At 45.5% G+C, this 17,834-nt stretch overlaps 2 protein-coding genes across 5 annotated transcripts in view; one reads left to right on the plus strand and one right to left on the minus strand.

The window, feature by feature from the left end:
- DNAI1 (dynein axonemal intermediate chain 1) overlaps positions 1–3,657 on the minus strand; it is a 149,451-nt gene extending 145,794 nt beyond the window's left edge. The window contains exon 1 of the mRNA XM_052778818.1: positions 3,516–3,657. Coding sequence (XP_052634778.1) covers positions 3,516–3,548 — 33 coding nt within the window. The 5' untranslated portion in view covers positions 3,549–3,657. The remainder of the gene's footprint in view (positions 1–3,515) is intronic.
- A 229-nt stretch (positions 3,658–3,886) lies between these two features.
- The window catches only part of FAM219A (family with sequence similarity 219 member A), a 104,514-nt gene continuing 90,566 nt past the window's right edge, over positions 3,887–17,834 (plus strand). For 3 of the 4 annotated variants that reach the window (XM_052776353.1, XM_052776354.1, XM_052776352.1), the window contains exon 1: positions 3,887–4,190. In XM_052776353.1, coding sequence (XP_052632313.1) covers positions 4,131–4,190 — 60 coding nt within the window. In that variant the 5' untranslated portion in view covers positions 3,887–4,130. The remainder of the gene's footprint in view (positions 4,191–17,834) is intronic. The other variant, XM_052776355.1, reaches the window with a different exon arrangement.

Raw genomic sequence — 17,834 nt, forward strand, 5'->3', positions numbered from 1 at the left:
TGCCACACAGGTCAGTGTTTTTAAAGAATAATACACGTCTGAGTGTCCTGTTTGTCACACTCAAGACCTCATTTTCAGGGGAGCTGAGAATCTAATTCTTCCATTCCCTTCGGTCTGATGCAGGGATGTTGGCTTATGCCTTTCCATAATTCTACATCTTCCCAGAATCCTGTGGGGCTCAATTGTGCGTAACACATTTCAGACCTGAAAGGGAGTATGTTACTGAAGTACAGAGCATACATAAGTATTATTATTTACAAAGCTGCATCAGGAACACAAAGATCTAGACATACCCAATTATTTTAAGACCTGGAACACTGAAACACATTTCTTATTAATGTACACAAATATACAAGAGCCTAAAGATGCTTCTAATTAAGGCTCAAATCAAGTCAAACAATTTATCTGGAAAGCCACAGCCTTTACCTCTGATGGTCAACCAGACTTTGACATATTTTCACCCAGGAATATGGGAGATTTCTTTCAAAGAAGAGGAGAAAGACATCAGGTGGCTGGAGATTGAACTGGAGGCTGAAGTCACATGGATAAAGAAAAAAAGAGTGAAATAAAGCAAGAAACTGATGTCAGAGGAGAAGGCAGATACAAGACAGGCAGAGAAGATGGTCAGGCAACCACTACCTGTAAGGGAAAAGAAGAAGAGAAAAAGAATTGATCACAAAGCACTTGAAGAACACACAGCCATGAAAGCAGAGGAGGGGCTGGAAGTGACATGTGGTAAAAGGGAAGGACCTGATAGTGTTTGGGTAACTATTTCAGCTTTGAGAACAATCTCAGGAAGAAAATTTTCAAAGGGAAAGAAGTCAGCAATGAAGAACCTAGGAGGCAGAGCAGAACAAAGCAATATATAGGAAACAGAGGAATGAAAAGCACAGCCACAGGTGAAAAGAGCATAGCACTACAGGAGAATTAGCAATGAAAGGGACAAGGATAGAAATCCTAGGGAAATGATGCTCAGTGCAAAAACCAGCCTCACCAGCAAGCAGCAGGCTTGCTTCCTGCCTTGCTACAAACATGTGTATGAGGGAGAAGTGCAGGCGTTTACTCACTTATTTTCAAAGGAGATTTTCTTGTCAAGAACTGGGATCTAGACCTTGACTCACCAATTAATTTTATAGTAGCCATCAGGGCTCAGTAAATACCAATCCTCAGGCCTTGATTGGGCAGTGAGTAGTGCAAAGGCACAGCTGTCTGCTCCCTGAACTCCCAAAGCCACTGAGATGTGGGCTATATTTTGAGTCAGGGAAAATGAGGCAAAAGCCTCTGGACTCCGGAGCCAGCTAGTCAACCACACAATTTCTCCACTGCAAGAACATTCTAGTAGATAAAAGGACATGAAACAGAATCAGATTCAACAAGATCAAGGCACATATAGGAAAGGCAATACGGAACAAGTTGAAATTATGGTCTTTTAAGTTATTGTAATGAAAGTTATGTGAAAAGCCCAAATCCTAAGAGTTTAAACAGTTTATTAAGTTTCAATAGCTTTAAAATAAAATGAATGCCTTTACAGCACATTAATTAAGTTTTTCAAATAACATGTGAACCAAAGCCTCTCCATTTCAGAATATTTGAGATAATGGCTACTGAAAATGATTGAAAATATTTATGTGGAAATTCTAAAAATAAAAGAAACTGAAATCCAGAGCAACCATTTCATGCCAGGTTTAGTTTGTATCATTATTATTATTAATGGGTTTTACAATTTTAGCATAAACATCTTCATTATCTAGGACTGGATGTGGTTTTCGGTTCTGATTTTTTGCCCTTTGCAAACTTTATAAAGTGCTTTGTAACTTGGTAATTACTAGTACTTCTTAGTAGAAGATTAGGAATGTCACAGTGATCCTTTCTCTTACTCTTGCCTACTCTGAAGCCCACAAGCCCTCCTACCACGTGTGCAGAAACACCCAGATGGCTCCCAGAGACCTCGGGGGCCGTGAGGAACCATTTCAGTACTTCTGGATTTCAGACTCCAACCCTTGGTTGCAGGACCAGGGAGATGTCTTCGGGCTCTGCAAAGTCAGCTCACACTCAGTGGGGTTTATTAACTCAGGCTTCAGAGGCTGCGTAGGTCTGTAGAGTCTAGACAGCTGTAGCCTGGATAAACCACAGACAAGATGAATCACCCTTGGGTAACTAGATGGGGATCAGATGATCAGTAAGGGTTTCTGTTCCCTCATTGAAAGAGCTCCTGCTGTCCAGACACCCTCACAGACCACTGGGGATTGCCCAGGGGTCTCAGCTACAACCTCACCGCTCTGGACCATCACGTTCATCCCTCTTTTTTTCCTTGGGCTTTCCTTGATCAGTTATGGCTTTCTGACACGTGTCCTGGACTGAGGAAGCAGACTGCTTGTTCTTGGTCACTTCTGGGCTACCTATGCTAACCCTCTTCCCCACAACCCGGAGATCAAATACATTGGGATTGACCTAAACCTGTTATGAAAAGGGTTTTATCAGCCAGGTCATCTTCTGCTTTTAAATCAAACACTTTGATAATCCAGTAGTAGATGAGATCCAGGAATGAATCTGACTGAGCCTTTCATCCTGTGAGGGGATGCATGCAGACATGCCAACACAGAGCCCAAGGCAGACAGAAACATCCACCCACACTGGTGCTCCCAGAGTAGGGTTAGGGCCAGGATGGTTAGCAGATGACCTCAATTCATTGTCTGAACAGAGAGAACACTAAATAGTAAAACAAAAGGAAAGTGATAAAAGTTACAGCTAGGTATAATTGAAAGAATTTTTTTAAACTTTTTAAAAACAGACATTTCAACCTGTCTGCTCAGTGTCCCTGAAAGATTCTCTGGCAGACTGGGGACACCCCAAGTGCATGAAAACTTGCCCTGGAAGGGAAGTGTCATAGGCGGTAACAGTGATGAAATGGCACGACAACGATGTCTGATGACTTTATAGTCTCACAGGGTTGCAACAGTAGAGTGACACAGTGTGGGGTGCTCCGGCTTTGGGACATGCTGGTTTGCCTGAATAGGCTGCGTAGGAATGCCACAGAACACACGGGGTGTCACTGGCAGGGTGATGACATACCTCAGCGCAGGGACAGAGCGATGCAACATGATGTAACCACGCAGTAAGTAGTGCCAAGGGGGGCTGTGCCAAGCCCCTGTGTCTCACCCACCCCTGTGGGGTGACAGCTCTGTGGGCCACTCTGGAGAGAAGCAAGCTGGGCTACACAAGGTGATGTAATGTGTGGCAGCTCTGGGAATGGTGACGTCATTGTGGGCCTGCTGTCACACCAGTAGACACTGTGGCACCTACTCAGAGCAGGAGCTGAGGGTGGCAGAGCCAGAGCGGGGCTGCGGAGCAACGATCCCTCGTGTGAGCCGCCATCTGCCGCGGCACGAGGCACTGCAGTGACGCCATTCGGGGGCGTTGACGTCACGGCGCGGGGTGGTGACGCCACCACCGGCGCTGACACAGGGAAACGCGGCGCCGCCCTGCCACGATGCCCGCTCGGAAGAAGCCCTTACCTGCCGGTGCCTGTCGCCCGCCTTGGCTGGCATGCCGGCTGCCGCAGCGGCTCTCGGCCACCGGCCCCTCCTCACGACAGACCCGCGCCCTCCGGGCCAACAGCCGACCGGAAGTTGATAGCGGCAACCATGGCAACGCGCCGGAAGCGGCGCGGGGCCAATCCGGCCGCAGAACTGCGTCGGCCCTGGCTATTCCCACCCCCCCCGCCCCCCCCAGCCCCGCTCCCCGAAGTACCCCCCACCTCCCCCCGAGGGAGACAATGGTACGTCCCAGCGGCGGCGGGGCGGGAACGGCAGCATCCGGGCCCCGGAATTATTGACAGTGGCCCCGCCCTCCTGCATGAATATGCAAAACGAGGGGCGGGGCGGTGGCGGCCGGACCCGGAAGCGGCGCGGCTGAGTCACCCCGGCGGCGAGCGGCGGCGGCGATGAGGCAGCAGCTGCGGCGGGCGGCGGCGTTGTCGTCCTTCGGCGCCTGAGGAGCCTCCCCGCGCCCGCCCGCCCTTCTCACCTCACCTCCTTCCTTCCCTCCCTCCCTCCCTCTCTCTCCCCCCCCCCCTCTCTCTCCCCCCCTCTCTCTCCCCTCCGCCGCCGCGCCCCAGCCCTGCCGCCACCATGATGGAGGAGATAGACCGGTTCCAGGTGCCCGCCGTGCGCGCCGAGATGCAGCCGCTGGTGAGGGGCGGGTGGGCGAGGCCGCGCTGTCCCCGGCAGCCGCCGCCTCACCGGGGATCGGGGGGCGCGGAGCGGGGCGGATGGGTGTCGGTGCTACCCAGGGCGGCGGAGCTGAGGTCGGGCCCGCGCGCCGCGGCCGTGAGGTAGCGGCCGTTATGTAACGGCCGTCCGCCTCCGCCATCCCCGCCGGGCCCCGGGGCCGTGCCCAGCGGCGGCTGCTGTGTCATCTCGGGGCGCCCGTGGTCACGGCTGCCCGCCCGGCTCTTCCGTCCTGCTCCCTCCCCCGGCGTTTCCCCGGGCGCCGTCGGTAGCAGCGGCAGAAGCCGCCCGCGGGGAGGGCGGGGGCGGGCGGCGGCGGCTCCGCTCCCGCCTCGGTGGAAACGTCGCTTCTCCAAACGCGGCGGCGACCCGGAGCATCCCGGCCTGGCTGGTGCGTGGGGCGGGTGTTTCCCGCCGCCTCGGCCGGTGGGTTCCAGCGCCGGGCACGGGAGTGCACCGGGGAGGGGTGGGAAGCGGCGGTCAGACCGGGAGGGCTGGAGGCGCTGAGGACTGGTGGGGTTCTAGTTGGCTTTTACAAAATACATGAGATCTGGGGTAAGAATTCGGCAGCGTTTGTGCGCAGCCGGGCCTGGGAGCGGCGCTCCCCGGGGACGGGGGAGCAGCGGGGGAGGGGGGTGCAACACGCGTGGTTGTGAAGCTGCAGGTCCTTCTCCGTGGCTGGTTTTGTAGCCGTTGCTCTCCGGGCAAAGCTGCTGTTAAGATGCTCATCGCGTGAAGAGTCCAGGTGTTTCACAAACAAACATCTCTGTCAAATTAGTTTTGCTCCCATAAAATTCTTTAAATAAAAAAAGCAATCTGCGAGGGTTTGATTTCCCCCCCCCCCCCCTTCCCAATGCCAGGGCGTGTATTTTTCATATCAAGATGTTTTTGCACTTCGTAGACACAATTATACTCAATTAATGAGCTCCGAAGAGGTTGACATAATGGCTACACTACTACATGGGGCCCTGGGGAATCTTTGCAGAGAAGGAAGTATACAGGCTCATGGGACTTTGTGGCTGCATAAATGGGCAGGTAGAGCGGTCCCAGGCTTTTGGTAGCTTCTGAAATGACACTTACGAAGGAAGGCCAGCTGGCTGGCAGCCATGGGAGATGCTAGATTGTCACCAAGTAGTCCAAGACTTCTTTTGAGCATGTAGCTGCTGTGCTTTGATGCTACAGGCTTGCTTGTGTATGCATTGTGCCCCAGCTGCATGCTGCAGAATGCTTGAATGTGTTTGTCCATTTCTGTTTCCCATTTGGGAGAGGTTCCCTCATGTGTTCCTCTCCCCTTATTCCTGTCTGCCTCACTCTCTGTTTGAAGGTGTGTTGTGATGTGTAACCTGGCACCTGTTGAAATACGGTTCACCTAGGCGTTAAAGTAAAAGCTGGATAACGGGCTGACTGACTCAGGATATTGATTCCCTTTGGCACCTGGAGTAAGCAAATTCCATCTCAGTATCTGATTGTGTGAGACGGGGGTATGAAATGTTTGGAGAGGTGGAAAGAACTTTAATGAAATACTTGCACCGATCCCTTTGACAGCAGGTGAGGATAGGTTATTGGCAGGTTCACGTTAGCGCTGAAGATACCACTGAGATTTACACTGTATCAAACTGTTTATTATTATGAGTTGGTGTACCAGTCCTCGGTTTCTTGTTGCAGCTAGTATTTGTAAAAAGTTGAGAACACAGTAATTGTCTTGTGAGCAGAAAGACTCTTTGCGAAGGCCCACAAACTCAAATTGCCCCTCAGTGGCAAGAAAAACACTTTTCTTATGGTGGGAGTGTTGACAAGTTGTGAAAATATTTTTAGCTTGGTTTTTGTTGTGTTTGGTTCTCTAGCATCTAACCTTTGTGGTGGGGAAGAAAACTGTCCAAGCAAGCTGATGTGGACTTGTTGCATGCCCTACTTGTTGTGTGTGGTTTTGTCAAGCTGAGGCAACAGATGTGACAAGGCTGGCCCTCTCTATTCATGTTGTTGAGCTCAGTGGGCATAGTAGTGAGATTAGCAGGTTTGGAGAAGCTGTTGGCCAACAAATAATACCCCTAAGTATTTTCTGGAAACCCCATGATAATAGTGGAGGAGTGGAAGTGGCACATGCATGCACGTTTGCATGGACATGGGGTGAGCAAAACACGAAGAGGTTGTCTGGTCCAACCCTGCTGTCTCAGGATAGGATGGTATATTGTGCAGCAGCAATAGGAAGCAGGTTTCCTTCCCTTCTTCAGCAGCCAAGAATTAGGAAATTTTCACAAAGGGCTTTAACACTTGCATTAAAAGGATACTCTGACCCTGTGCTTCAGGGTTTCAGTTGTTTTTTAACTAATGGAGCTCATAGTGAAACCTTGTGTATGCGAGGTGCTGTTGCTGTGACTGAGTGTGCAGGATTTTTCCATGTGCCTGGAAATGCTGGCATTGGGCTCAGAAGTGGGACAGAACAAGTCTGGTACAGCATTTCTAGTGGCTTCCTCTCCTTTGTAGCTCCTGGTCTGTACCTTGCAAGTAAGAGCTGGATGCTTGCAAGAATCTGTGCAGTTCAGAAGCCAGCTGGGGTTTATCGTACTAATTTGCTTGGGTAACATGGTTCTGCCCAATACTGCTGTTCTCTTCTATTACAGTTACCATTTGTCCTGTCCCTCTCCCTCCCATCCTGTACTTTAAAGTACAGAATAACATTGGCATCTCAGGACTTCTTGTTTCTTCTTCCCAGTGTAAAAGCTTTCAATTCTACATGGTCTCAGGGAGACATGAGACTGCCAATCTTTTCCACATCCAAAGGGCAGAGGCAGAACTTTGTTTTCCGGATGGGTCCTAAGAGTCATTGTGAACTGCCACTGAAGCAAAAAAAAACCCCAAAACGTTTTGAAACATGATCCCCTGCTTGAAAGCAAATAAAGGAGAGAAGGTACCTTGCTTGATTTGAAGTGCATACACTGTATGAAATGTTTTTTTCATCCTGTTCAGACTGGAGGGTGTCCTAGGAGAGCACTGTTCCCTCTGAGTCTAGCCAGTACCTGGCAGTGTGAGGAGGGTCCTAAGGTGAGGTTTGTGAAGCTAGGCTTTGCTCGAAATCCTTACAAACTTTGTGTTGTTGACCAGCATGCACACTTTTGAATGTCTTGTTCATCTGTGTAGATAAAGTGTCATCTTAGCTTTTGATATCTTTATGCTGAATTCCAGGATAACCGCCAGTGATCTGCCTTGAAACCATCTGACAGACAGGCCTGCTGATCTGCTAATGTTCAAACTTAAGAGATCGGTATGGCTGTTAAATGTTGAAGGCAAGCCATTCCTAGAAAGTAATCTGAAGCCTTTCTGAGCCCCTCTGCCTCCAAACCTGCCACTGATACTGGCACTATTGATCAGCTGTCTGTCAGGGGTGATAGTACACTAATGTCTGGCATCCATTGAATATACATCTTGACAATAACCAGTGTTGTATTTACTGAGCAGGGACAGAAAACCTGTCACATCTGTGGCTTTTTGCAAAAGTAACTTCTTTAAAGCTCAAATGTGTCTGGTGGGGGAACCTTTTCTCTTTGACAGCCTTGTCCAGCCAAGGGCTGCATTGGCATCTCCTTGCAAGGCTAAGGCCAGCACCTACCTAGTACAGACTGGAGCTGTTTGGAGTACTGCTTGCTCTGACAAAGCCTGCCAGGATCTCTGGTTGCTGCAGGTTTCTCTCTGCTAGTAACAAGTCAGACAGCGGTTGTGTTGCAGAGCCAAGAAGCATTTGGTCTGCAGGCTGCACGTTGCCCAGCTCTGTCATATGTGACCTCCTACCCTTTGCATCGGATGCAGTGATGTGAAGTTAAGAAGGTGGGCAATCATTTCCTCCTCAATCCAGCCTGTTTGGATAAGCATTGCGGAGTCAAGCAAGCTGTCTTGGCTCTGCTTGACCTCTATAAACATGTTATGAGAACTGCTGTGTACTAATGCAGACCCAAGGAAAGGTTCAGCACAGGAGTTAATGAGAGGGAGTTGCTGTGGCCAGATGGGTAGGATGGCATACAGACCCTCATTAAATATTGGGAGGTTGTCGGATGGGACGAGACCCAGTGTTTCACATCTTTGTGAGACACATTACTCTGCATATTTTGATATTGTGGCACAATTCTGTACATATTCATCATGCAAGGGAAGAAAGACTGGTAACCGGCACTTGGTCACATTCATGTGGTGCCTTTCCATGAAAATGGGGTGGTCTGTTCTGATCCCCATTTCCTATCTTGGATACTGGTGGCTCTTGGCTTCCATCTGAAAAAAATGCCTGCCTCTTCAAATTAATATAAACTAATTTACAAGGGTTTTTTGTTACTCCTAATGCTTAGTATCATGTCTTTCATATCAACATGATGCAAGCTCAGCTGTGGAAACTCTGTTCCGCTTAGTTTCTATTTGATCTCTGACTCTGCTTGTCACGATCCTTCTGCACTCACAAAAAGGGCTCTCTTTGTTAGCTGCTGGGTAGTGCGTTAGTTTCAGATAAAGTCAATTCCTAGCATTGCAGGGTTGTGATGAGCCTTGAAATTCATTATTTCTGGGACACTTACACTTGGTAGGTAGCTGTCTTGGCTGATGGGTTTGGTATTTGATGTGTTAACTTCCAACCAGACAGTTTTTCCCAGTCTGTCAGTGGTGGTACATTGCTGTGATGATTGGTGTTGGTTTGTTTTCTCCAAGTTTTTTGTCAGGAAGGTTTCCTAACATATAATTCTCATTACAAAGGTAGATATTAAAGGGAGACAGAAGTGAAGGGACACTTGCACAGTGATGATTCTGCAGAGAAAAAGAATTAAAACGGTCTTTTGAAATAGAAATGGGGGATCCTGTAATTATATGTAGACCCATCCTTTCTTCAGCACTGGAGCCTCTCTCCATGCTCTCCCTGTGATTTATAAGTCTGTGTTTTGTGTTGCTAGCTAAACTCTTGCAAAATGCTTAGTGTTTTTATTAAAGTGAAACATACTGAGCATGATGCAGTGGGGTTGTATCTTGAATTCTGCTGGTACATGAAACGCTCCTGAGCCTGTGTCTCTAGCATACACCAAGCACTGGCTGGCATATGATGGCAAACTGATAGATGACGGTGTTGGATCACACGTTGCTCCCGTATGCTAACGGAGGCAGTTTCTGTTCTTAGCACAAAAATGGAAGTAGAGTAGAAGTGCTCTTGCCCACATGGCACCAGTATGACTACTTCTAACAAAAAGCACCTGTCAAAGTGCAGCAGCTTCAGAGGAGCTTTGACACAAACTCCTGAGACTTTAGCTCACTTTCTGAAAGCAGCAGCTGGAATGCAGTATTTCAGCTTCCCAGTTCTTGGCCCACATGAAAAATGGGAGCTCTTTCCAGGGAAATTGGGCTGATGGTTCTTATCTTGTTCTGAAGCATTGTGGCCAGGCTGGTTCTTTGCAGATGTTTGCCAGGCTGTGGGACCTCAGGCTGGTAGCTCTAGTTGTAATGACAACAGCCAGCCTAAGGATTTTGCTTAGCCACATCCTACAGTGATGCTGTTGGCTTTCTAGGTGAGATGCCAAATCTATGCTCATCCTGGAGGTGTAAAATTTCCAGAAACTTTGAAGATACAGATGATACATTTCTATACAGCTTTTTTTGAACATTGGAAGAGAAGAACAGAAAAAAGCAATTAGATTATCTACTGGATACTTAGTTTTTAAAAAATGAACTATAATTTTAGTCAGCGGACAGTATGAGTGCTCAGCATACTTATAAAATCTGCGTTTTTTATTTTTGGAAAATACTATCTCACCCTAGGAAGGTTGTGCTGTGTGTTAACATCTCTTCGTTTTGTCTGATGCATCCCTAAAATGGGGAAAAACCTAAAAACAGAGAACCAAAAGTAACTAAGAAGCAAAAATAAAGGTTATCTGTAGGGCTTAGAAATAGTACGTTAATATAACATCAGGTTTCTAGGGCAGATACAGAAGAAACTCATCTTTCTAGAAGGAAAAGCTTCTAAAATGAAAATGTCATCCCTATGTATATTCATTGTAATGTAGCCCAGGGGTTACACAGCTCTGTTTTGTAGTTGCTTGCAGTACATGAGATTTGTAATGTCGCAGCACTGTGGGTTCTGAAATAGAACAATTTCAGATAGTGCTGCTTTTAGTTATACAGCCTGTTCTGATGTGCTGCGGTGTCATCTATAGCAGTAGTCTAAAGATTACCTCCCTGAATAGTTCAGTTGATTTGGGTTCTGTCCTGTCCCCTCCATGTTCCGTATCAGGCCTTTGGTGCAGAGGTACAGGAGCATTTTTATTACCACCCCAGGCCAGGCTGAAGCTCCAGCAGTTGTCCAGCACAGGCTCCCGAACGGCTGTGGTGAGGGATGTGGCTGCTGTAGCTGGAGGATGACCTGTCAGGACACGGGAGCATGTTGTGACTGGCGCTGTCTCTGCAGGCACACTGTTTCTTCTCCACTTCTTTGTACAAGCTCTGACTATGGTTGTACTGTCAGTCATGTTTGGAAGTCTCTTCCTGAGTGAAGAAAGGTGTTTAAAAAGGGGCACTGAACTCTGTGAAGAGTTAAACCTGCACAGTCCCCTCTTGGGATTCTTCCATAACTCCCAAGAGCTTGTTATCTGTAGCTTGATATTAATATGTACTCAGACACCAATTTCTGCTACCGATATAGCCGTATACTCTCTCTGCCAGTAGATAGTGGCAGGTCCTTAAAGAGTCAGACAAGATGAGCAAAATGCCAGTGTGAGAGAGGAGAACAACACATGCCTTTAATTTTGCAAGCCTTCATTCAAGGAAAGCCCTCAGTTCACCAGTGGGGCTGTAGGGCATATGTGGCTTCACTGGAGTTACGTCTTCCTTGCTGTGAAATTGAAGACTGAATTCAGTAAGAATAGAGGAGGACCCCATCACTGGTTTGATCTGTGACACAGAGGATTAAGCATGGAGCTGGCTAACAGCAGGACTGGCAGTCAGTCACGATGGTGTACCTGTTTTTTCCAGACGTTTTAAGACCTTGGCTGGAGTAGTTGTCTTTTGGCTTCTATGCAGATCAATTATCTGTCACTTTCCACAGACAGTCTGTAGAAATGTGTCTATGCTTTCCCCTCACATTCACACATGCCATGCGTCTTTGGTGAAATCTTGTGCCATTTTGAATATAAGGTCCCTCTGAGGTTATTCTGTATGTCACTATAAACTTCACAACGTAGTGATGCAGCCACTTGCAACTAGTAAATCCGTCAATTCCAGCTTGAACCCTGTGTAGTCTTCCTGACTGTTATTCTTTCCGATGCTTAAAGCGTGATCTTGTGCAATGGATTGGTGTCCATTTTGTAGTATGCAATAGAAAGCAAGCATCTGCTTCACTGGTTTAATTCTGAGGATAGTGAGGTGGAGTGAATGAAATCGTACATGGAAATTTTCTTCATTCTGAGAAGTACCTGCTAGGGAATCTGCTTGGCTTTTGGACATGTCCATCACCGTTTCACAGGATAGCAAGGTTTATCACTTCGGAAAATTTCTTTGCGAAGAAATGCTCTCTTAAATACAGTGTATACTGGCTGCATCCCAACTGCTTTTACTACTAGGTGAGTTGTAGAGTCAGCTTAGTTGTGGACTGAGAAAAGTTTGTTATTTCCAGTAGTAAAGCTGAAGGTAGCACACACTGCTTTTGTTGAGAAGAGCATTGGCTCTCTGAAGATGGGTAAGACCTTATTTCCTATACAGAAGGGAAAAGGGAGAGTAGTATTTATGTCTTAAAAAGCTATTCCAGCTCTACTGGCAAGCTGTCTAGTGGAGATGCAGCCTCTGCCTGTGAACAAGTTATTTTGCTAGAATGTATTTATATTGTTCCTGAGCTTAGTAAGTTCTCCTCCATAGCTGCAGCTTTATTACAGCTGTTGACAAGTTGTCTGTCTGGAGTTAGAGAAAACATGTCAACAAAGCAGTAGTATAGGTCAGGCTATCAAATAAGTAGACACCAAGTAACTCCTGTAACACAGCACCGTTCACCTGCCAGAGCACGTTGTTTAGACTCTGTGTGCAGTGCTGAAGCAAGTAGCACTAACCTCACCAATGGTCTGCAATCTTTTTCCCCACACGCTTTCCAAAGCTTGCTTCCAGAATAGACTGTGTTAGAGCTCATCCATCGAGCTTCTGTTTCTTTCAGTGTCCAGGACCATCAGACATGAATCGTTCCTCCTTGGGCATAGTAGAGTGTCTGGCCTCATGCTTGTCTGACACTGTTTTCTCAGTTTCTTTTCAGTGTCTTTCCAGAGCTAAGATCCACTAGTATGAGTAGCTGACCTTTTAGGCTCTGCAGCATTCAGTCTAATAAACCCTATAGACAGTCTCTTTTCCTAAGCCAAACACAGCAGCAGTATTCTAATGATCCTAATTTGTCTTGTGTGTTCTACTGATTGCATGGGAACATAGGTTAGTGATTTAGTACATTGATATTCAGATAAACTGTTTACTTAGGTTATGTCTTGTTTCAGGTTTTTGTTTGTGTGTGGGTCCAGGTGAAAACACATCTTGGTTCCTGTCTCAATGTCAAAGATGTTTGTGCTCACCCAATTATTGTTTCCTCCCCTACTCCCCAGGGAATCTGGGGCATGGTGGTCTTTGTCTGTTCACTAACTTTGCTGCGGGCATTGGAAGAGCTTTTAAGCTGGGGAGAAATAGTCTGCTTTGGTGGTGGCCTCTCCTGCTTCTTGCTTTCAAACAGGTCTCTTAATAGTGGCCTGCAGAAGATCTTTTTTCCTGGTGGACCAAGTATCTCTAGCTTCCTTAAATGTGATTAATTTTGTGTCTTCATCAGTTCTTCATTTCACTCCTATGCATGGTTGTCTAAGGAAACTTGAGATTTTCTGTGTTTCTGCGCACACCTCTGTGATGGTATTCTCAGACTTAAGGTATTATGGTTTCCTTTTTTCCCCTCAAAGTGAGAAACTACTGCAGACCTTGCAGAAGAGCACATTGGCAGTGTATTGCAGTATTTAAAAGGACTTGTCGTTAGACCCATGTTTGTAAAATCCGAAGATTCACTTATGCTTGTCTAAGCTCTTCTGTTAGCATTGATTATATTGTGTCCCCAGATGGTGAACTGTGTTGGTACATCAGCCAAAGAGTCAAATCAGCCTTACAGCACACTAATGGTAGAACAAAGGAAGCAGATGAGACTTCCCATGTTTTAAGCCAAGCTAGTTCTAGGAAAGCAACTTCTTAGAGCATGTGAGAGCATGCAGGTGTAATATCTGTTAGAAATGAGGAGGTAAGGGGATACAAATCCACTCTTGCTTAGCCTCTGCTGAATTGCTAGCTCAGTTCCTAACTGAAATGATTATTGCTGTCTTGCTCTGCAGTGGTGTGAAATGTTCTTTAAGGTCACCGTATCTAAAAAATAAAATACATTATATGTATAATGTCACTGAGAAGAGGTACCAGAGTCCCGTAAACCCAGTCAGATCCTCAAAGTGTTCTTTATATTGAGAGACTGTCAAACAAACAAAATGCACAGGAACCATAGTGGTGGTGCTCATTTAGTCAGACAATGTTTGAATTCTGTATGAGTAGAGCAGTTCCATAAGTCAAATCCTAATGTTTGTGACCATGGTTAGAAATCTCTGAGTATAAAGGCTTTTGCCTGCAGTGCAGGAATGTACTTACTATTTTAATACTCATGGGGCTTACCCTCATTGGTAGTGACTTGGTTGTGGGGCTTAACTTTCAATTTGAAACTTGTTTTGTGGTCAGTTTTTGCAAGTAGCTTGAGGTGTAGTAAAAGACAAATTTCAAAATTTCTGAAGTCTGCAGAACCTAAACATCAAGGAGCTGTCTGAGCAGACTGACCTTCTGAGAAATGGGAGAGGGAGGGACAGAGGTCTGCATTGCATGGGGTGCATGTTGATAATTGTAAAGAAAAAAAAATAGGACTGTTCGTGGCCAGAGATGGCATTGTAAAGCTTTTGTCTGGCAGGATCTTGTGACTGATGCTTCTAAAAACAATACGCTCCTTTGTATGAAAGCATGATTTTCTTCCCAGCCACATGCATGTGACGCAAATGGAAAATACATTGTCTCTGATGGCCAGAGCAGACCCTCCAGTTGAACACCACATAGACATTCTGCAGGAATGGCTTTGTCAGTTGAGACATAGAAAGGGGCAATCACACTGATGGAATGAAACTAGTGAAGGTTCACCCTTCCAGGCTTGGCTTGTGTAATTTGGAGTAACAAGTCTCAGGTGTACAGAGAAATGTACGGTGCTCCTGTGTCTGTACAGGGACCAGCTCTGTCAGCATAGCCTCCCCTCTGCAGCAACACTTCCAGTCCCTGCTTCTGTGGGACAGCTTTGTTCCAGTAGCAAAAAAGATTTAGTGTTAAGTACAGCCTGCATCATCAAAATGCTGTAGTGTCTTTTTCGTTGCAGCATTTAGCCCTAATGGCTGCAGATGTGGATTTATTTTGAAAGCACGAGGGAATGCACAACACCTGAACCTTGGTTCTTGTAGTGTCTGTGGAATATATGTGGAATAAGAGAAAGGCAAGCACAATATCCCTTGAGACAAGCTGGAGGGGTACGTTAACAGGATGGGGATGGGAATGTGTAACAGGGTTTTCACAGGATCCATGAGATATGGAAGCAGCAGGAAAAGCTTTTTTTCTAAGCTTAGGATTCTTAAACTTCAAAGAATCTTGCAGCAAAATTGTGTTGTAGTCCAGGGAAAGACTTAACTCTTCCTCTCTCCCCCTACCAACCTCTTTTGGGTCTGTGGGTCTGTCTAGATCTCTAATCTTAATTTCCCTTTATATAAGAAAAAAAATTGTGAATAGAAGTCCTGAGAATAGTTGTAGGAACAGCATGTTCACAGGCTTTGAAGATGGAGGTCACCTCGCCCACTGGAGCATGTAAAAGCTGCACTTCACGAGGGGTTGTTGGCAGTTGATAAGCCTAGGAGAAACTGCTAGCCAGTGATTCCATTTCTGTAAATGTGTGTGTCAAAAGTCGGATTTAGATTCCAGTTTTAATCATTGCACTAGGATTAAGGGGAATGGGTATGGTAAAGGAGTTAAAAAAAGCCCAACTCTTCTTGAAAACGTGTTGTGACGCATCTGTACAGAGGTTTAACTGGCAGGAATTGCCACTTCAGGATGTTAATGCAAAGCCTGAAGGTATAGTCTAGAATTCTGCAAAGCATGAGTGATTCCTCTGTTGCTTTGATAGAGTAAAAAGTCATACTGCTTCTTGTCTTCATCTCTTCCAGCAGAGCCAAACACTTGGGTGGATGTACTTTAGATAGCATATCACAAAAGCACTTCTCTGTGAAAAGAATTTCCTGTACCTCTTGCAAAAATTAGGGCAATGTGATTGTGAAAATAACTGAGATGATCCATGCTGTGCATGTAAGAATTATTGTAAAGAGATTATCTGGTTACGGGAGAATGTTTCATTTGGATCATGTAGCTACATAGAATTTATAATCCATGCTTTCTGCAGAAAAAAGTTTCCTCATGCTCCAGTGGGAAATGTCAGATATGAGCTTTTATTAACTCTAAGGTTCTCTATTTGCAACAGATTAATCTCTGAAGTTTGTCCCATGAGGTTAACTGGTAGCACACATTAAATCTAGAGGTGCTTCTCTTTTGACTTCCAGAGGTGTGAAGTTTGCAGTGCTTGCTGCTTGGTTTGTAGCCATAGGCTGTGCTTGATTTGACAAATGGAGATGCACGAATTAGGTATTTTCAGTGACTGTGACCCTGGTTGTTTTTCACTCTGAGTATGAGATGGAGAAAGTGTGTGTTTGTATTGCCAAGACACCAGCTCTCTTTTCAACTCTGATCGGGAAACTAGTAGTCCATGATATAGACTCTAATAGTGCCAAAGTTTTCCATTGTTTGTCCAAATGATTAACTCTTGAACCAATATTTAGTACTATGTACCTATACAGTGGTGCTGATTTGAGGAGCTGGTGGCTAATATCCTAGGACCTAGCTGGAGAGGCACGAGGTGCTTTTACTGGTGTAAGACATATGTATTTGATGCTGGCTTTCTTAATATCCTCATCTGTTTTATGATTCTGTGATTCTGTGTTATGAGCAAGAAATTTTACTCTCTCTTAGTAAGCCATGGCAGTTTGACAGTGGCTCTGATGCGGAATGACCATTGATAATTCTGTAAAAAGTGGAAAAATTTGACATTAAGTCTTCTGACCTCTCAACTTCTAAGCCCATGTCTGGCTGTGAGGTTATTCTAGTGTTGCAGATTCACTTGATTGCACAAGGTCCTGACAGCTCTTGCAAATCTTAATTGGTTTGAGGATCAAACACTTCATTTTTGGTTTCTGACTTGTCTTTTGTGGAAGATTAGTCAGAATTATAGGAACATGTTGTGAGCTTTTCTTTTAATAGGTATGTAGGAACTCAAAACCAAGTCCTGATGAGTTTTTGTTGACTCCTTCTTCCCAGGCCAGTTGATTTTGGGTTTTGAAAGATTTTCAAATGGCCACTGAAGTCTGGCTTGCTGTATTAATTAATAACTGGGAGAAAGCTATATGCTTTTACCACAGGTATCCTCCATTGGTATGGTGGTTGGTAGATATTGTGGAAGAACCGCCCGGGAGACTTTGCATAAATTCAAAACTCATTAACATCACAGGGAATTACCAGCAGTTGGTTGCAATGGTGATAACGTTTTCATGCTGACACACAGAGAGCCAGGAGGTATGGCTGAGGCAGGCCTATTAAATACCACTCCAAGCTTGACCTTCTGAAGTGTATTAGACCCTTGCTGAGATTTTATTCCCTTGATATTGCAAACTTGTTCTTTTGATTTAGTGGGGCTGAAAAACTTGGTTTTAATAGTCTGAAGCTGTACTTCAGGCTGTGATCTCAATTGATAAACATGACAAATCCTTTAATTTTTCAAGGTTGAAGTTGGTTCATCCTTTTTATTATGCAGAGATAGAAGTGTTCTTCCTTCTTGCTCTAGTCATTACTAGAGCATGGGACTTAATTCTGTTGATTGACAGTGATGGTAAAAAAACCCTTCAGCTTAACTGGTAAATCATACCAAATTTAACGGGGATCACTTCCAAATGAGTATTTTTGTAATTGCAGTAGTCCTTATTCTGCCTTTTCTTTTGGCATAACTAACACAATGTGTCTAAATAGTTTTTGATGGACATATGCCTGCTTTTCAAAGACAAGGCTACCTCCCTGGAAGGTTGTAGGGCTATACATCCTGTATTGCAGTGAATAGTGAATGCCCTTATGGATCTGTCACAGCCACCAGAATCCTCTCAAACTTCAAAATAATGTGTGGAAATACCATCCTTTATTCAGTCTGCCAATACAGTGTCAATCACCATTTTGTATTGCTAGGTCAGATTTTTCAAAAGCTAGCTATTGTCTTTCCCTGGGTTTCCCAGTAAGTTTAGCTGTATTTTTCAGCATGGCCTTCAGTTAATACCTCAAGTGTCTACCCACAGCCAAAGTCTATTTTAAGTGAACACTGTCTGAACTCGAGTTTCACTGTGAGTCAGCTAGTGCAAGCAGTGCTCAGGTGGTGAGCACATGTAGCACTCTAAACCAGAGCTACTTGTTTAGTTTTCAGTA

This window comes from Harpia harpyja, chromosome Z (genome assembly GCF_026419915.1).
Source record: "Harpia harpyja isolate bHarHar1 chromosome Z, bHarHar1 primary haplotype, whole genome shotgun sequence".
In the NCBI taxonomy this organism is placed as follows: Eukaryota; Metazoa; Chordata; class Aves; order Accipitriformes; family Accipitridae; genus Harpia; species Harpia harpyja.